General features: G+C 41.8%; 1 protein-coding gene across 5 annotated transcripts in view; it reads right to left on the minus strand.

The window, feature by feature from the left end:
* Ndst3 (N-deacetylase and N-sulfotransferase 3) overlaps positions 1–21,156 on the minus strand; it is a 181,956-nt gene that overhangs the window by 34,920 nt on the left and 125,880 nt on the right. For 4 of the 5 annotated variants that reach the window (XR_015661593.1, XM_087620543.1, XM_087620552.1 and 1 more), the window contains 1 exon segment: positions 1,153–1,335. Coding sequence is in view for 4 of the 5 variants with exons in the window: in XM_087620543.1 (XP_087476669.1) it covers positions 1,153–1,335 (183 nt within the window). In the remaining variant the exon portion in view is untranslated. 5 annotated transcript variants of the gene reach the window in all.

A 21,156-nucleotide genomic window follows, 5' to 3' on the forward strand; every position in this document is an offset into this window, starting at 1 on the left:
AACCAGCTGCAGAGCAATATAGGCTCTGGGCCCTGGGCTCAATCCAGAGAGCCGTGAACGTGGACTGTGGACTGGTAACTACAGGTGTGTGTGTGTGTGTGTGTGTGTGTGTGTGTGTGTGTATGTGTGTGCGTGCGTGTACATGTGCACACGTGTGTGTCTGCGTGTGAGTGTGTGTGTCTCTGTGTGTGTGTCTGTGTCTGAGAGTGTGTGTTTGTGTGTGAGTGTGTGTGTGTGTATCTGTATGTATGAGTGTGTGTGTGTCTGTGTCTGTTTTGTGTGTGAGTGTGTGTGTTTGTGTGTGAGTGTATGTGTTTGTGTGTGTTTGATTGTGTGTGTTTGTGTGTGTGTTTGATTGTGTGTGTGTGTTTGAGTGTGTGTGTCTGTGTGTGTGTATCTGTGTGTGTGTGTCTGTGTCTGTTTGTGTGTGTGAGTGTGTGTTTGTGTGTGTGAGTGTGTGTGTTTGTGTGTGTTTGATTGTGTGTGTTTGTGTGTGTATGTTTGATTGTGTGTGTGTGTTTGAGTGTGTGTGTCTGTGTGTGTGTGTATCTGTGTGTTAGTGTGTGTGTGTGTCTGTTTGATTGTGTGTGTGTTTGTGTGTGTGTGTTTGTGTGTATGTGTGTCTGTGTGAGTGTGTATGTTTGTGTGTGTGTGTTTGATTGTGTGTGTCTGTGTGTGTGTATCTGTGTGTGTGAGTGTGTGTGTGTCTGTGTCTGTTTGTGTGTGTGAGTGTGTGTTTGTGTGTGTGAGTGTGTGTGTTTGTGTGTGTTTGATTGTGTGTGTGTTTGTGTGTGTGTGTTTGACTAGCTGGCTGACTGCCTAACACACAACTTGTTTATCATTTTCTACTTTCAACCTATGGTAGTCTGAAAATTGATTTCTCACTCATGATTGGATACATCACCTCCTACAGAACCCCATACCGAATATTCTATACTTCCTAATGGGAAAAGAAACAGAAAATGTGGCTTAATGTGCGGCAATAGTATAGGCCTACAATTCAATAGGAAGTAGTTTCTCAAATCTTAATGTTTCCTAGATGTACAGTTTCACTTACACGGTCTTTGAGTTCTCGCATTGGAATAACTTCACGAAGCTACGAACTGCGTTTGTGGGATTAATTATTTATACCACTTATTGATCTGATTTTACCTGCCAGAGAGGGTCTTTCTGATCAGGAAAGAGCTCAAAATATTTGTGAGCCAGCTGAGCCGGAGGCAGGGTCTGAAGGCGCAGGTTGGTCCAGGTCTGCACGAAATTGGCTAGGTTCACAAATGTGTATGATCCCAGCCGGTCGTTTCCATAGTTAGACAAGTGGGTCATGAAAATACTGATCTGAAAAAGGCAGAACAACTTTGGCATAAGCAGGTTATTTTAACACCAGAGGGCAGCATGATCATAGCAATATTACACAGTTTTTTTTTAAAATGGTCTATATAAGGATTTCAATCATGACCTGTTTTTAGACTTTGTATTTATCCTAAAAACTCTCACTGTATTAATGTGCAGTGAGGTATGTTATTGACAAGGCTCAATATGTGCTTTTCCCCCCGCAATGTTAATATATTCCCTAATAGAAACAAGTTTAAAATTTTTAATCTTTTAAGAAAATCATTGTTACGCAGCTACCTGGGTAGAGTAAGCCATCCTTAGTAACACAGCCTAGGCCTGCACACACAGTGCCCTCATGGAAACCTAACTGTCGGCCACTTGAAGATGCAGGGTTCCATGAGTTGGGATTTTATAATTTCAATCTATTGAACTTGATTTATGTTGTAGTGCTTCCAGTTAAGGATATAAATGATTAACGAGGGTATTTAACTGTCCCTTGGTTTACATTTCTTAGAACTGCAATATTACCACATGGTGTCGTGTAACATGTTAACGTCTTTTTGGCATTCATGGCTCCCTTTATTCATCACAGGAAACATCTCCTTTAGAAACTGTTCGGTGCTCAGCTAGATAAAAATCTGCAGATGAAGCTGATGTAGAACGAAGCTGCTCATTGGAAAAAACCCACGATAAATGGGGGGAGGGCTATTTTTATAATAAAGTAAATGTGCTTGCTAGGGGTTTTGATTAAATTGATCAGGGATATAGAATGGACATTTTAGAAAGCCTGAATGAATTCAAGTATTTTTGGTTGGTTGGCTGTGGGTAAACGGAACAAAGTCTTCTGTCTGTCACAAAGCAAGTAATTCGTGTGGTAAGAGGAATTTCCCCAAGCATGGAGTGTTGTTTAATTACTTAATAGTAACAACAACAACAAAAATACAACAGGTCACTGCTTAAACGGCTGAAAGAAATATCCAAGAAAATTCAGAGATCATGTGGCAGGAATATGAGCAAAAGTCACACTGAGATCTGAAATGACACACGGAAAAGAGATCTGTACAAGTTAGGGTGGGGCATCAATAGTCTATACTTCCCAGCGCTCTCTCTCTCTCTCTCTCTCTCTCTCTCTCTCTCTCTCTCTCTCTCTCTCTCTCCCTCCCTCCCTCCCTCCCTCTCTCTGTTTCTCTTCCTTCTTTTCTATTTTCTTTTTCTTTTTTTGTATTTTAAAAACTTGTTTTATTCACTTTACATCCCAAATCGACCTCTCCTCTCTTCCCAGCACCCCTTGCACATATCCTCTCCCCATTCCCTGCTCCCGTTCTCCTCAGGGAAGCCCCCCTCCCTGGGCATTACCCCCCCACATCAAGTCACTGCAGGACACAGATTCAGGAACAGTGTCTGCTTCAGTTGTTGGGGGACCCACATGAAGACCAAGCTGCACAGCTGCTCCACACGGACCTGGGGGGGGGGGGCTAGATCCAGCCTGAACTCACATTTTGACTGGTGGTTCGGTCTCTGGGAGCCCTCACGGGTCCATGTTGGTTGACTTTGTTGGTCTTCCTGTGCAGTCCCCATCCCCTCCTGGTTCCTCAATCCTTCCCTCAGCTTTCCACAAGACTCTGGGAGCTCCATCTAATGTTTGGCTATAGGTCTCTGCATCTGCTTTGATTGTTTGCTGGGTAGAGCCTCTAAAAGTGCCAGTCCTGAACACAATTACTCAGTTATGTTCTACCTTCTCTTCATGAAAAGGTCTTTCATAAACTGTGTGGAGGGTGAGTTTTAAATAGTTACTAGCCTGCCGATGCAGCCACCGTCTGCTAACAATTCACATCATTTTTTATTATTTTGACTCTGAAAACTGAAGCCTTAAGAAATTACCTTTCTGGCTACTTTCCTTAAAAACAACATCAAGTCTGTGCCCACTCCTCTTCCTCTTGTTGAGTCAGGGTCCCCAGGCTGGTCCCAAACTCACAGTGTCTCAGGGTATTAATGTTACAGCTATATGCCACTGGCTGGCTGTTACGATTCTGGTCACCCCTTCTCTTCTAACATCTAGTACTTTTGTCCCTACTCCCTGCTTTGTGTGTGCAGACACAGGTTCATGTGTACAAATGGAGGTCAGAGATCAACCTCATGCACTGTTCCTCAGATGCTGTCTGTCTCACCCTCCACACCTCCTTTGAGGCATGGTCTTTCACTTCACCGGAAGGCAAGTTATTTAGTGAGCCCTTCCTATCCACAGTCTCTGCCTTCCCAGCACTGGGAGTACAAGCACATAGACCACTTATGTGATTCTAGTGTTTGAACTCACGTCTGCTTGTAAGTGCGTTAATTAAAGATGCATATTAACCCGGTCAGTTCTAGTTCCATTTTCCCTTTATTGTTATGTTGCACCTCCCTGAATTGTGTCTGCGCTGGATAGAAAGTGAGACACAGAGGTGCTGTGGTACTGTACTCTAACTCTAATGCACCCAAGTTCGTTATTCAATCACAGAAAGCAGGATACCTACCTTTTTACTTGCACAGCTACAGATAACAAAATGACACCAGTATTGATAAAGACAGGCTATCTGAAATGAGCTATGAGCTAGTTAGTGATGTCATGTGAAAGAACTGAGGCAATATCTATAAAGCACCGAATGGAGCCCTGTCTTCGTTAGGTTTGGAAAGTGAAGGCTTTACTTCGTCTTACAACTCTCAGGTCACATTGCATCTGAGGGAAACCAGGGCAGGAACTCAGGCAGGAACGAAGCAGCCTGCATAGAGGGGTGATGCTAATTTGTCTGCTTCCTCTGGCTTGCTCAGGTTGCTTTTTGACACCTCCCAGGACCACTTGCCCAGGGGTGGAACCCCCCCCCCCATGGGGATCTGGTCCCTCCTGTATCAATTATTAATGAAGAAAATGTCCCACAGACTTGCCTACACTCTGATGTAGGCATTTTTTTTTCAATGGAGGCTCCTCTTTCCAGATACCTTTAGCTTGTGCCAAGTTGACAGAAACAAAACAAAACAAAACAAAACAAAACAAAACAAAACATCACCAACACAGATACCTTATAAGAGAAAAACTTCCTAATCTGCAAACATAGCACATCTCTTAGATTTTCAACTCCATTTCTTGTGTGCCAACCTAACATAATACAAAGTACAATGCAAGGAAAGAGAGGCCCTTTTAGATTTTGGACTCCAGCCTGGAGTTTATTTTGCACTTAGAGAAATAGAAGGCAAAAGGGAGTGAAATTTATCAGAATATAAAACACTTCGATTTCTATTAAAAGTATTTTTTAATGAATCATAATGTTCTCTCAGAAATGAATATCACACATCTTTTGCCAAACAAGTATCCTCTCCAATTGTTTTTATTGGTTTAGTTACAAGTTATATGCAACAAGCAATAGGATTGGTGAGAACAGACCTATAAAGAGAATACATTTGGTCAGAAGGCTAGCTATTGCCTCTGGTCGTCTTTCAGAGGTGGAAGATAAGTCCCAATTGCTGAAGACACCACTCACTTCGAACACAGGACTTAGAGAATCCTAACTGGATCTGACATGAACGCTTCCTTCCTGAAAGCTTTCATGGTACTAGCACCACGCAAGCTTCCAAAGAGTGAAGCAACCAATATCCAAAGAAGCTATTATGTCTATAGATATCAACAGCTATCATCAACATGGCACGATGACTGTACAGGGGCAACAGTGGCACTCACGTCTTAGTGGTGACTGTCAGCTTAAAGATCACCCAAATGGGAAGCAATCATGCTCAGCACTGGAAATACAGCAGATTGACCGGGATAGTGATGTAATGGACCTTGGAGGAGAACCTACAACCATCACATTACCAAAACAGCACAATTCCTAACTGCATTCTAAATATTTATCCTCATACCTAGAGGTAAGTGTAGCTCTAGTCTATTTTTAAAATATAGAGATTATTATAGAAAACCACGATTGATTAAAAAGCAGAGAACAAATGATCACACCGTACCTAGCCCTAACGGATCCATCAACAGCATTCCTCCTAGACCTAAGGCTCAGGGATCCTTGAGGGAGAGTGCGGAAAGGTTAGGGGAACTGTGTCTTCTAGAAATGTCAGGGAAGCTACACCACGAAGTCTCAAAAACATGGCCACATAAAACCTAAACAAGGGTAACTCTAACAGACAGACTAACATAGAAGTCTGGAGTCTCAAGGATTCCAACCTCTAGACAAAGAGCTACAGACAAGGAAGGAATACTGAGAGTGAGAGAAATCTTCCCCAGGGAAAGTCCCCACAACTGACCATCCAATATCAAATGGTCTTGAAATTATATATAAGACCACCAAATTAAGAGTCGTTACGTTATTACAGAATTATTATTACAGAATCATTCCATTAATACAGAATGGAAAAAATCTTTAAAAAAAACACAAGCCAGGGGTTGGGGATTTAGCTCAGTGGTAGAGCGCTTGCCTAGTAAGAGCAAGGCCCTGGGTTCGGTCCTCAGCTCCAAAAAAAAAAAAAAAAAAAAAACCAAACAAACAAACAAAAAAAAAACCAAGCCAAATAAATTAAATAAAATAGTTCCCTCAAGGATTTATTCTTGTTTCCTCTAACTTGACATCACACATTTTCTCCTCTCACCCTACTGTGGCATGTTCCTCTCCACTTATTTTCTTCCTGGACATTTTCATGTTTCCTTTGCTGATACGCAATATCTTTACGTCTGTAGCTTGGCCCTACCTATTATGTAAGGGACTGTGGCTCTGAGATCCTGGAGAAATGTTCAATTCTGGAGATCATATCTAGAACAAGTACCATGAGTAACACCGACCTTACAGTTGTCATCACAGTCACACAGAAACTCGAAGCACAGCCTGTTGCATAGCAATTGCATAGCAAGTAGTATCTATTTATAGGACTGTAGCCATCAATGCTCCTGCTAGTTTGAAGAAACATCGTTTCTTATTTATAACAGTGTTCCAGCAGCTCACCAGCGCAGATCTGACATCTCTCAAGACTCCTTTTTCTGCATCCATCTTTGAATCTCTTCTACCAGGCAAGATTCTACGGCCAATGACTTGAACTTCCCTCTTGGCATTCATTCACAGCTTCTTAAGTCATCTTTGTCACTGACCTGTCACTCTGAGACTTGGAAGCAGTTCTCTCATTTATTTCCCTCTGACATAGAGATATTTCAGTATAGCATTGGGGAAAACAAAATGGCAGCTACCATTAGCATGTCATTGTATGGCCCCAATCCTCCCTTTCCTTGTCTTCTTAAAGTTATTTAATTAACTGGGATTGAATTCTGTTCCTCAGTCTTGGAACAAGTGTTTTTACTTGCCGACTCCTCTGTCTGGCAGCCCAAACACTTCTTGTGTGTGTAAGTGATGTGTCCACAGGGTATGTAGACTGAGGAGTATATGGTGACCAGAGGAGGGCACTGAGTTTTCTCTGTCACTCTCCACCTCCTTCTGCCACAGAGGCAGGATCTCTCTTTGGAATGAAAGCTTGCACTTTTTTGGCTATGCTGGCTGTCCTAGTTAGGGTGAACAGACACCATGACCAATGAACATTTTATAAAGGACAACATATATTTGGGGCTGGCTTACAGGTTCAGAGGTTCAGTCCATTCATTATCATCAAGGCGGGAGCATGGCAGCATCGCAGCATCCAGGCAGGGATGGTGCAGGAGAAGCTGAGTTCTACATCTTCACCCGAAGGAAGCCAGGAACAGACTGAGAGCATCCCCAGGCAGCTAGAAGGAGGGTCTCCAACCCCACCCCCACAGTGACACACTTCCTCCCACAAGGCCATACATTCTAATAGTGCTACTCTCTGGGCCAAACTTATGCAAACCATCACACTGGCAGTCTGCAACCTTGAGTGTTCTCTCTTTGTCTTGAGACCCAACCTTTCACGACTTGTTTTGTGGGTGTCAGCGGTGTAAAATCAGGTCCTCATGATTGTGCTGCAAGAGCTCCTGACTGTGGAGATGATCTCCACCCTCACTTGAGTATCACTGGATACTCTTTTCTGTTCATTTCTGTGATGTTATTCTTCCATTCCATTTAGCAGTGATTTCAAACTTGGATTCCTCTTGGGGCCTTTGACTCAGTTTTTACTCTCTATGTCTAACCATTCTAAAATGTCAGGAGGCCAAATCAGCAAGCAAGAACTCAAATCTCAACGCTTCTCATTAACATTTTTGGAATGCCCCCTCTCTTCCATATCTACAGGGGGAATCCACATATTGTTTCTCATTCAAGACTAGTATATTTCTCATTGACTTCCATCCCTTCTGTATCTAAACACTGTGAGACCTTATAACCTACTGTTTATCAGTTTCCTGTATTTTTAGCTCTATCTATTGGTCCTCTTCTATAACCCGAAAACATCTTGGAAACTCTCCCATTGAGAGCTCCTTCTTGAACTCTCTTGGTTTCCACACACCATTCTTTCTAGGCAAGTGTTTTGAAGAAGGACATGGATGTCATTCTTCATCCACCATCGTTATTTTTGGGTTTCCATCTTACCTTCCAAAGGATCATGTCTTTTGAATGGTGGCCTCTCAGGTACCAGCACTTGGTAATCTCCACTCCAGGTTCATTTGAAGCTCTTGATGATGCTTCAGTTATTTTTTTTTCTAACTTTTACCAGTGTTTTCTCTTACTTCTTCATAGCTCACCTTAACTAGCTCCTCTTTGTTGCCTGTATAGAACGGCTGTTTCTCTGAGCTTTGGTCTTTTTCTGCTGCGTCTCTAGGTTGAATTGTGGGGTGGCAGGCTGTGAAAGGTACCCTGATTCCTGGTGGAGACAGGTCGAATCCCTGGAGACTCTATGGGATGGCAGGAACATTTCCGGTCTCCTAGGAGATCAGGCCCATCTCACATAGCTACAGCCCCCAAGAACTTCCTGTAGAGAGGTTTGAGACAGATCAGTCACTTAGGGCAACACCCCAAGACCCCCCTCCACAGGTGGGGATGTGAGCACAGGTCACATAGGCTCAAGACAGATCAGTTGCATAGAAGCAGGACCACGCCCCAAAATGTGTAGATGAGGGATTCGCAATCTCTCAGACCAAACCAACAGGAAGTACCTGCTGCCAGACCCATATCCATACCAAAACTGTTTTTAAGAATCCTATTTAGAAGGATTAAAGTTGTGCACGAATCACTCCATCTTCTGAGAGCTTTTGTCCTAAGAACTGTAACACTGCCGCTTGGGGAAGAGATCTGCTCTCCCCAAATCACCTACAGAAGCTCCCCTGCACCCATCACTGGCTCGTCAGTCCCCTGCTGGCTCAGCCTGACCCACAGCAGCAGCAGGAATGAAGGAGGAGCAGCTCCAGCAGTGGAGGTGGCAGAAAGCCATCCCACCTCCCTGCCTGAGTTCTCTCCCTTTCACTTGAACCTGCTCACCTAGCCAGACCAGAGATCTCTGTGGAACGCCTCCAGCATGGAGGTCCACATGGAATCACCATGTTGATTCACTAATTTCAAGCTCCTCCCATCTGTATCTTTCTCCTAAATCCCACATGGGAACATCTAAGTGTCTACATGGCATGTCTTGCATCATTAATTTTTCTTTCAATTAATCTTAACATTTACAATCCTCTTCTGCTGAGGGATGCCTTTCAGAACATTATAGAAAGGGAGGGATGAGATGAGAGCCATACCCAAACTGCAAATACATGGCTTGGGTTGAGCCCAGAACATTTCTTTCTATGTACTATCCCTAGACTCAGGTCTGGAAGCTTCTAGCCTCTGTACAATCCCAGACCATGAAGGCTTCCACTTTTAGCCTCTATCTGCTAACCTAGGCCTAAAATGTTTCAGCCTCTGAGATGTGCTACCTAATAAAGTCACTCTTTCCAGCTTTCCTGAACACTGGCTGGCTGGTTCAATTCAGCTTTTCTGGCTCAAACTCCTCTCCATGCTGACTGAGTCAATCTTGGTTCTCTTAGCTTCTGTCTAAATTGCTCTCCTTGGCCTCAAACTAACTCGGGCAATCTGTTCTGATCTTCTGATTACTTCTCATTCTTTGGCTTGTTCTGTTTTCGTCTGCAACCTGTCTCTGTAAAATGTCCTGGTAAGACTTCTTCCTCCTTTTCCTTCTCCTCCTTCTATTCTCTCTCTCTCTCTCTCTGCACTGATCTCTTAAATTTGCACTATTTCATATTTGTTCTCTTGAGAATTGAGTGTACCCGATTTCTGACTTATTCTGTCAAATCTTTCTCTGATTTGCCACTTTGTCTGCTCCTCAATTAGATGTCACTTTCAAACATGGTTTGCTTCCTTTTATAAACTAACATTACTTTCATTTTTTTTGGAGGGGATTAAAGGTGTATACTAACGACATATCTGTATTCTAGCCGGGTCATACTATAATCCAGGGTGTGTCTGCATTCTAACCCGATCACATAGACCTATAAGTTGTTGGCTATGATTCCTTGCCAGAGCAGCCATGTTGTTGGATTAAAGTTCCTCCACACAGTCCAGACTTAGAAAGGTTGACAATGAGTGGCTTATCAGCAGATCCCATATAAACCTGTGTCACATGGTGGGTGTTGAGATGATGGCCCCCCTTTGTGAGTTTTCCCAGGACCAAGAGTTCTCTGATCAGGCTCTGGTCCTGATGTTCCTGCTGAGTAAGGGGTATGGGGGGATAACAATGACACAAGCATCAATTTGATTTGGTGATCTAAGGGCAATTCAGAGTCCTTCAGCAATGAGACAGTTTTATTCTGATTTTGAAACATTCAATCTTAATTACTGATGGTAGCTTTGCTCTACTGGCTTCTTAACTAGACACATACATCAAATGTTTGGGCCTGCAGTGTTCTGTACTCTTAATACCAGGTTTTCAAAATCTGGTACAGTATATTACAGATGTAGTACATCTTAGTGTAGAATAGCCACGTGGTCTCTAAACCTTACAGGTCACACCCTTTGTCCTTCAAGAATCCACTAAGCCCTTCCTTCTCATCTTCCCACTTATTGTCTTTTGTTTTCCACCTCAGAGAATGTATGTCTGCATTTGTGCATCTGACGTATTCCTCCGGATAGGATATATCCTCTCATGCTTCCACTTCATTCACATTTTGCATCCCCACTGGATTTCGTGACTTCTTTTGAGAATGATTGCAGTATATTGCCTTTAATAGTTATAGATTCTCATTGTGAAACACGAATTCACTAAGATCAATGACTATATTCTAGCCTTCACTGACTAGTTAAAGAGATATTTAAAAATTGAATTGTGCAATAGGCAGCTGGTGTTTGCTGAATAGAATTGAAGTCTACATCGTTGAATGTAGTCTCTCTTCCTTTAATAGTGTGGATGGCGCTATGCAAGCACCAGGCACAAAAAGTAAGCACCAGTCAGTGACGATTCAACCTTTTCTCTTGCTTACTGAAGTTTCTGGTCACTCTCATTGGGGTTACGCAGGTAAGAGAGAAGAAAAGACAACTGGCAAATGATAAGAGAATTTTGAGAACCTGGTCATAACCCATGTTTTGTGTTATCCTAAATGTTTTATGTTGAAGCCATTTCCATTCCCTTTTATTTCTTCCAATGGCATCAAACAGATGCGACTTTGATTGCAAAGGTTTACATTCACGGGGTTCTGCTTTAATATTTGCCCTGCATCTCACTCCTTACTCATCATTTAATAACCTCAGAACGATTTCCAGATTGGCCTTACCATTTTGAATTTGAGATCTGATAAGCTTTAAAAAAAAAAAAGAGCCATGAGGGCAAATCAATTGCTCTCAATTAGGGACAGGTGTCGAAGGTACAGGGGTGAGGTCAATGTCATTTAAAGCAATTTGGCTTGACGTGTTGTCTTCTTCGCCGTTAACTGGCTTAATTTTTCCGGCTCTGCAGTTAGAACCACAACTTCAGCCCTTTGGTTACAAGCTAATGACTGATGGGCGACTGTGTCCTCTGGATAAGAGAAGTCAAGTCACCGGAATGCACTGCTCTTGCCTCAGCTTCAGAACAAATGGTGACACTTCCCGCAGTAGCTCTAATGCTTACACCACCGATTTTCAATTAAGGTTTGCACTGTGTCCGTGGCTTGTGTTGTTCGATGTCTCTCATTATTCTGAAAGCCCCTCCTTCAGCTATTTAGAGAAGAGACACAGCTGATCTTGTACCATTAGACTTTCAGTGACAGAATAATGAACGCAGTTACGGCAGATGACAGCTTTTAGAAACGATTAATTAGAAGAAATCCTTTCTTATGCAGCCGGATACATACCACAAATGGGCTGCTCAGCTTTGCAATGAAAATGTCTTTATTCTGCAGAAAACATTTTTTGTCTCCTTAGTTGTAGAACACTGCCCCCACAGCATAATGGAAATAGAGAGGGGAAATTGAATTAAATGTTTGAGGATGTGTCTAATTTAACTTCAGAGACTTGGTAGATGAAAAAATATTTTAAAAAAGTAACTGCCTGAAAACCTGACTTTGGAATGAATTGAATTTTAGCAATCACAAAGACTGAGCTCACTGACGGGAGGCTTCAGTTCACACAATAGCTTATAGGACTGAATCCTACTTGCTAGGGGAAACGACACATCGAACTTGTTGATTTATTTGGTGAATTAAAAAAAAACAGTACTACACATTCAAAAGGTGGGGTGTCCCTGCTAAAGTTTTTGCTTTATTTATTTACTACTTTTTTTTAGTATAGAATAGAGTTTATTCAGAACATGGGGAGGGGAGTTAAGAGGGTCCTAGGGGCAGAGAAAGGCAGAGAGAGAGAGAAAGTAGAAAAGTAGAAGAGTCGAGGCTGGCCATGAGCATTATGGAGGGGGGAGGGAGGAAGGGAATGGGGACAAAGTGGGGAAGAGCAAGAGCTTACTACTATTTTTTTTAAATGAACACAAAAATAATATATTAAATTATGGATGCTATAGCTAAATTTCATTTTGAGTTTTGTGAGGAACCTCCACAGGAGATCTTGAGTGGATGTTTTATATCCTACTAGGCAGCCCTTCTGATGAGGGTGAGAGACTCACACTGCAGCTTTTTACTAGCATTTCTCGGATATCCACAGTTGTACAGCATTTATTTTTGTGTGTGTATTGATTGGTCACTAGTATTTCTACTTTTGAGAGCTCTCTAATTCATTGGCCTACTTACTGACTGGATACTTATGGAGTTGTTTTGTTGTTTAACTTATCGAGTTCTTCCTTCTAGACATTAATTTCCCATCATGTTCACACTGGCGAAGGATCTTTCTTCATGGAATTGTTTCCTTTGCTGTGCTTGCTACGTTTCTGATTATTTAAAACAACATCCTTCCTATCTATCTATCTATCATCTATCTATCTATCTATCTATCTATCTATCTATCTATCTATCTATCTATGTATTTCTTGTTTTAAGATAGCTCCTTTAATCCAGTGTTTTATGAGAAGCCATGGAAGTTCCAAGTTAGTTCAGAATTTCGTTTCTTTATGTAGAGTAAATACTTTAATGACAGCAAAGAGAAGAACAAAGAAAATACACCTGCTAGACATCCATGAAACAACCCAACCTTTTCAAGAAGGAACTGGTGATGGGTTGCTCCCACACAAACTGCATGTAACTGTTCCAGTTGAAACACACTTTTATTCTTTTGGGTATATGCCCAGGAATAGTATAGCTGGGTCCTCAGGTAGTACTATTTCCAGTTTTGTGAGGAACCTCCAGACTGATTTCCAGAATGGTTGTACCAGTCTGCAATCCCACCAACAATGGAGGAGTGTTCCTCTTTCTCCACATCCTCGCCAGCATCTGCTGTCACCTGAGTTTTTGATCTTAGCCATTCTCACTGGTGTGAGGTAGAATCTCAGGGTTGTTTTGATTTGCATTTCCCTGATGACTAAAGATGTTGAACATTTCTTTAGGTGTTTCTCAGCCATTCAGTATTCCTCAGTTGAGTATTCTTTGTTTAGCTCTGTACCACATTTTTAATAGGGTTATTTGGTTCTCTGGAGTCTAACTTCTTGAGTTCTTTGTATAGTTCTTTGTACGTTCTTTGTAGATCATATCAAGAGTCTGGTCAGCATGAAGCTGTGTAAAATGTATAAGGAACAAAAGATTCAAAAGCTTAAATTTTGTGAGTCAGCAGCAATGTCATTTGCTGCAGGTAAGACAAGCTATTGTTCTGCAGTACCGGAAAAATGTCATCATAGGTATGGTGGTTTGACTAAATTTGTCCCCTATAGGTTCATATATTTGAATGTTAGTCACCAGAAGTGGCACTACTTGAGAAGGATTAGGTGTGGTCTTGTTGGAGGAAGTGTCACTGGGGTGGGGGGGGGCAGCGTCTCTCTCTTCTGGCTTCTATGGATCCGTAGGTAGAAATCTCAGCTCCTTCTCCAGCACCATGCTCCACACCATGATGCTAACGGCCTAACCCTCTGAAACAGTAAGCAAGCACCAATTCAGTGCTTCCTACTATGAGAGTTGCCATGGTCACAGTGTCTCTTTACAGAGGTGGAACAGTGATCAAGACAACAGGGGTCTCTAACTCCTGGTAAAGTCAGCAGCCCTTCCACAGTATACGACCTGCTGAGAAGAGAACCAAGGAACTTGATGTTATAAAACTGAAATTTAGATTTGTCTTGATTAAAGTGCAAAACAGCCTGGTCTACAGAAAAATTTTGAAAATGTTTTGTTGCTTCTTCATCATCATCATCATCACCATCACCACCATCATCATCAGACCTTAAACACATGGGAATTCTGAAACTACTGTACAGCTTGAAATACATAGTTTCATTAACTACTCATGACTGGGAAATGCCATCCATTCATAGGAAACTTTGCCTAACGAATCGAGGTAGGAAGGAAATGGAGGAGGAATACCTTTCGGCTATTCTCTAAATCCGACTTTGTGCTTGTTTTCTGTTTACTCAGATACAACATGTGGGATGTTGGGTCAGGCATAACCTTCAGGTAAGAAGCACCCCAGCTGTAAAACTGGAAGGCTGTGGTCATCATACAGACGAAGCCTTCATTCTCATCGTGTATGAAGCGTGCCAACCTGCTGTCCTCTGACGCATGCCTTACTGTGGCACAGCACTGGTCACTATGTGGTTTTCCAGAAATTCCTCTTGTAAAATCTAATTACATTTTTTCTCTACTATCAACCCTGTGTCACACATGTGTTCTAGAAATATTTTGTCAAAGCAGTTATGTGGAGGCATTCTCTCTTTAAGTCTGTAACTACAAAGATAGAAGTGTAAGAAAACCATACATGTTAACTGTACCCTCCCTTTTATTTTCACAGCTTTGAGATTTTCTGTATCTCCACATACACACATCCTCATGCTTCACTGCCAGTTTCTCTCAATCTGCTAGCATTCAGTACTATAGGTCTCGCCTGAGCCTCTGCATCTCTCTGTTAACATATGTGGCTATATGATCACAAACTGAGTCCGTTTATCTCAAATTGCAACATATACTATCACTATGAGGAAACATCATAACCAAAAGTGACTTGGAGAGGAAAAGCTTTAATTGGCTTACACTTCCACATCACCATTCATCACTGAAGGAAGATATATAGGACAGGAGCTCAAAAGGGGCAGGAAACTAGAGGCAGGAGCTGATGCAGAGGCCATGGAAGGGTGCTACTTTATAGCTTGCTCCTCATGGGTTGTAAGCTGCTTTCTTACAGAAGCCAGAACTGTCATCCCTGGGATGGCACCACCCAAAATGTACTAGGCCCTCCCATATCAATCACTAATTAAGAAAATACCCTACTGACTTTCCTATAGTGTGATTTTGTTTGTTTTTATAAGATGGGGTTTGTGAGACAGCCCTGGCTGTCTTACTCACTCTGCAAACCAGGCTGGCCCCTATGAATGGGAAAGATCCATCTGTCTCTGCCCCCCACGTGCTGGGATTAAAGGGTGTGCCCCCACTGTCAGGCTTCTATAGCCTGATCTTATAGATCTCTCAATTGAGGCTCCCTCCTCTCAATGACTCATAAAATTAGGCAGCATGCTGCTGTATGGATTACTCAATGAGCCCAGGCATCTCTAACGCTGACAGATACTGCTGTATCTGACAGACCGGAATTCAAAAATGAGGTCAGGCCCACGTTTTTTTTTTTTTTCCGGAGCTGGGGACTGAACCCAGGGCCTTGTGCTTGTTAGGCAAGTGCTCTGCCACTGAGCTAAATCCCCAACCCCCAGGCCCACGTCTTAATGTCAAATGATGAAGGTTGATAAAATTTTTTACCATCTTGTTCTACAACCCACTGGCTTTACCACCAAAATGTGGGATGAATGGTCCTCCATTACAGTTTTTTGGTCTCATTCCTGGCCCTTGTAGCAGCCTGTTTGCAGGGGCCTGCCTTCCCATTCTACCTTCATTCTCAGGGGACTCTGACAAACCTTGGAGTGGACCCAACTTTCTTCCCTCCTATGGACCCCTCTCAGCCCTGGCTCATCCTCAATTACTTCATGTGAGTCCCCAATGCCAAGAAACACTTCCTAACTAGGAAGCAAATTGAGGACTCAGACATAAGTGCATACACCTATAGACAGACATCTGGTTTTTGACAAAGAAGCCAGACATATGCACTGGAAAAAGGCAGCATCCTCAATAGATGGTGCTGGTCAAACTGGACAGCTGCATGTAGAAGAATGTCAATAGATGAATACCTAACATCCCACACAAAAGTCTGAGTGTTAGGAAGGCTTTCCTAAAGCTTACATTCTTAACCCAGAAGCTATCCTGATTGCCAGCCTCTCGCGAAGAAAAACGTTAGTTTTCTCCAACAGAATCTCAGTGCATGCATAAGTCACACTTAAGGGAGGTCCTGTGCCTGGAACTAGGTGGCCAACACAAAAATGTATCAATGCCATTTTAAAAATATGTGTGTGTGTGTGTGTGTGTGTGTGTGTGTGTGTGTGCATTTCTCTCTCTCTCTCTCTCTCTCTCTCTCTCTCTCTCTCTCTCTCTCTGTGCATGTGTGGGTGAATTTTAGCTAATTTTCCTTTGCTTGTGTATCATAGTTTTCAATTTTCTATTGTAATGGTGTGTGTCTCTGTGTTTCTCACGCTTATTTTCTTCTTTTTCTTTTCTGATCCTTCCTTTATTCTAAAAAGAGAGATAAAGAAAGTATGTAGTTGTATGAGTGTGGAGAATCAGGGAGGAAATGAAGAAAGAAAAACCATGTTCAGGATATACTAAATAGAAAATTTATTTCCCCAAAATTAGTAGTCAAAAGTTTGAAATTTTCTCTTTCTGTCTTTTTCTTCCTTCCTTCCTTTCTTCCTTCCTTCCTTCCTTCCTTCCTTTCTTTCTTTCTTTCTTCCCTTCCTTCCTTCCTCCTTCCTTCCTTTCCTTCCTTCCTTTCTCCCTTCTCCTCACCTCCCCTCCCGTCCCCTCCCGCCTCCTCTCCTCTTCTTTTCTCTTCTTTCCATTTATTTTTTCTGAGGCAAGGACTCTGTACAAAGTCCTTGATGTTTGAAGTCCTGCAACTCACTATGGGAGGAAACCCAGTCCCAAAAGGCTAACCTTAAACTCACAGAGATCCTCCTGCCTCTGCTTTTTGAGTACTAGGAATGAAGGAATACACCACCATGCCTGGCCTAGTTTGAACATTCTCGATGACATTTTCCTAGAGCTAATAGAACATAAAAAAGCACAATTTTATTTTCTGTTTCCCTTCTCATGGAGGGGAGGCTGTCCAGTGCTGAAAAATGCTCATTTATACTCTCAATCCTAAATATCTATGCTCCAAATACAAGGGCACCTACATACATAAAAGAAACCTTACTAAAGCTCAAAGCACACATTGCACCTCTCCCAATAATAGTAGGAGATTTCAACACCCCACTCTCATCAATGGACAGATCATGGAAACAGAAATTAAAGAGACATAGACAGACTAAGAGAAATCAAGAACCAAATGGACTTAACAGATATTTATAGAACATTCTATCCTAAAACAAAAGAATATACCTTCTTTTCACCACCTCATGGTACTTTCTCCAAAACTGACCATATAATTGGTCAAAAAACAGGCCTCAACTTATACAGAAAGACAGAAGTAATCCCATGCGTCCTATCAGACCACCACGGGCTAAAGTCGGTGTATATATGGGCTTCCACATATACATGGGAGTTGAACAATGCTCTACTAAATGATAACCTGGTCAAGGAAGAAATAAAGAAAGAAATTAAAGACTTCTTAGAATTTAATGAAAATGAAGGTACAACATACCCAAACTTATGGGACACAATGAAAACTGTGCTAAGAGGAAAACTCATAGCTCTGAGTGCCTGCAGAAAGAAACAGGAGAGAGCATATATCAGCAGCTTGACAGCACACCTAAAAGCTCTAGAACAAAAAGAAGCAATACACCCAGGAGGAGTAGAGGGCAGGAAATAATCAAACTCAGAGCTGAAATCAACCAAGTAGAAACAAAAAGGACCATAGAAAGAATCAACAGAACTAAAAGTTGGTTCTTTGAGAAAGTCAACAAGATAGATAAACCTTTAGCCAGACTAACGAGAGGACACAGAGTCTGTCTAAATTAACAAAATCAGAAATGAAAAGAGAGACATAACTACAGAATCAGAGGAAATTCAAAAAATCATCAGATCCTACTGCAAAAGCCTACATTCAACAAAACTTAAAAATCTGCAGGAAATGGACAATATCCTAGACAGATACCAAGTACTGAAGTTAAATCAGGAACAGATAAACCATTTAAACAACCCCAAAACTCCTAACGAAATAGAAGCAGTCATTAAAGGTCTCCCAACCAAAAAAAGCCCAGGTCCAGATGGGTTTAGTGCAGAATTCTATCAGACCTTCATAGAAGACCTCATACCAATATTATCCAAACTATTCTACAAAATTGAAACAGATGGAGCACTACCGAATTCCTTCTATGAAGCCACAATTACTCTTATACCTAAACCACACAAAGACCCAACAAAGAAAGAGAACTTCAGACCAATTTCCCTTATGAATATTGGCGCAAAAATACTCAATAAAATTCTGGCAAACCGAATCCAAGAGCACATCAAAACAATCATCCACTATGATCAAGTAGGCTTCATTCCAGGCATGCAGGGATGGTTTAATATACGGAAAACCATCAATGTAATCCATTATCTAAACAAATTGAAAGAACAAAACCACATGATCATTTCATTAGATGCTGAGAAAGCATTTGACAAAATTCAACACCCCTTCATGATAAAAGTCCTGGAAAGAATAGGAATTCAAGGCCCATACCTAAACATAGTAAAAGCCATACACAGCAAATCAGTAGCTAACATTAAACTTAATGGAGAGAAACTTGAAGGAATCCCACTAAAATCAGGGACTAGATGAGGCTGCCCACTCTCTCCCTACTTATTCAATATAGTTCTTGAAGTTCTAGCCAGAGCAATCAGACAACAAAAGGAGATCAAGGGGATACAGATTGGAAAAGAAGAAGTCACAATATCACTATTTGCAGATGATATGACAGTATATTTAAGTGATCCCAAAAGTTCCACCAGAGAACTACTAAAGCTGATAAACAACTTAAGCAAAGTGGCTGGGTATAAAATTAATTCAAATAAATCAATAGCTTTCCTCTACACAAAAGAGAAACAAGCCGAGAAAGAAATTAGGGAAATGACACCCTTCATAATAGTCCCTAATAATATAAAACACCTTGGTGTGACTTTATCCAAGCAAGTAAAAGATCTGTACAATAAGAACTTCAAGCCTCTGAAGAAAGAAATTGAAGAAGACCTCAGAAGATGGAAAGATCTCCCATGCTCATGGATTGGCAGGATTAATATAGTAAAAATGGCCATCTTACCAAAAGTGATCTACAGATTCAATGCAATCCCCATCAAAATACCAATCCAATTCTTCAAAGAGTTAGACAGAACAATTTGCAAATTCATCTGGAATAACAAAAATCCCAGGGTAGCTAAAACTATCCTCAACAATAAAAGGACTTTTGGGGGAAACACTATCCCTGAACTCAAGCAGTATTACAGAGCAATAGTGATAAAAACTGCATGGTATTGGTACAGAGACAGACAGATAGACCAGTGGAATAGAATTGAAGACCCAGAAATGAACCCACACACACCTATGGGCACTTGATTTTTGACAAAGGAGCCAAAACCATCCAATGGAAAAAAGATAGCATTTTCAGCAAATGGTGCTGGTTCAACTGGAGGTCAGCATGTAGAAGAATGCAGATTGATCCATGCCTGTACAAAGCTTAAGTCCAAGTGGATCAAGGACCTCCACATCAAACCAGACACACTCAAACTAATAGAAGAAAAACTAGGGAAGCATCTGGAACACATGGGCACTGGAGAAAATTTCCTGAACAAAACACCAATGGCTTATGCTCTAAGATCAAGAATCGACAAATGGGATCTCATAAAACTGCAAAGCTTCTGTAAGGCAAAGGACACTGTTGTTAGGACAAAATGCCAACCAACAGATTGGGAAAAGATCTTTACCAATCCTACAACTGATAGAGGGCTTATATTCAAAATATACAAAGAACTCAAGAAGTTAGACCGCAGGGAGACAAATAACCCTATTAAAAATGGGTTTCAGAGCTAAACAAAGAATTCACAGCTGAGGAATGCCGAATGGCTGAGAAACACCTAAAGAAATGTTCAACATCTTTAGTCGTAAGGGAAATGCAAATCAAAACAACCCTGAGATTTCACCTCACACCAGTGAGAATGGCTAAGATCAAAAACTCAGGTGACAGCAAATGCTGGAGAGGATGTGGAGAAAGAGGAACACTCCTCCATTGTTGGTGGGATTGCAGACTGGTACAACCATTCTGGAAATCAGTCTGGAGGTTCCTCAGAAAATTGGACACTGAACTACCTGAGGACCCAGGTATACCTCTCTTGGGCATATACCCAAAAGATTCTCCAACATACAACAAAGACACATGCTCCACTATGTTCATAGCAGCCTTATTTATAATAGCCAGAAGTTGGAAAGAACCCAGATGCCCTTCAACGGAGGAATGGATACAGAAAGTATGTTACATCTAAACAATGGAATATTACTCAGCTATCAAAAACAATGACTTTATGAAATTCATAGGCAAATGGATGGAACTGGAAAACATCATTCTGAGTGAGGTAACCCAATCACAGAAAAACACACATGGTATGCACTCATTGATAAGTGGCTATTAGCCCAAATGCTTGAATTACCCGAGATGCACAGAACACATGAAATTCAAGAAGGATGACCAAAATGCGAATGCTTCACTCCTTCTTTAAAAGGGGAACAAGAATACCCTTGGGAGGGAATAGGGAGGCAAAATTTAGAACAGAGGCAGAAGGAACACCCATTCAGAGCCTGCCCCACATGTGGCCCATACATATACAGCCACCAAAGTAGATAAGATGGATGAAACAAAGAAGTGCCGGCTGACAGGAATCGGATATAGACCTCTCCTGAGAGAAACACCCAGAATACAGCAAATACATAGGCGAATGCTAGCAGCAATCCACTGAACTGAGAACGGGACCCCCGTTGAAGGAATCAGAGAAAGGACTGAAAAAGTTTGAAGGAGCTCGAGACCCCATATGAACAACAATACCAACCAACTAGAGCTTCCAGGGACTAAGCCAGTACCCAAAGACTATACATGGACTGACCCTGGACTCTGACCTCATAGGTAGCAATGAATATCCTAGTAAGAGCACCAGTGGAAGGGGAAGCCCTGGGTCCTGCCAAGACTGAACCCCCAGTGAACGTGATGGTTGGGGGGAGGGCGGTAATGGGGGGAGGATGAGGAGGGGAACACCCATAGAAAAGGGGAGGGGGA

Source organism: Rattus norvegicus, chromosome 2 (genome assembly GCF_021556685.1).
Source record: "Rattus norvegicus strain SHRSP/BbbUtx chromosome 2, alternate assembly SHRSP_T2T, whole genome shotgun sequence".
NCBI lineage: Eukaryota > Metazoa > Chordata > Mammalia > Rodentia > Muridae > Rattus > Rattus norvegicus.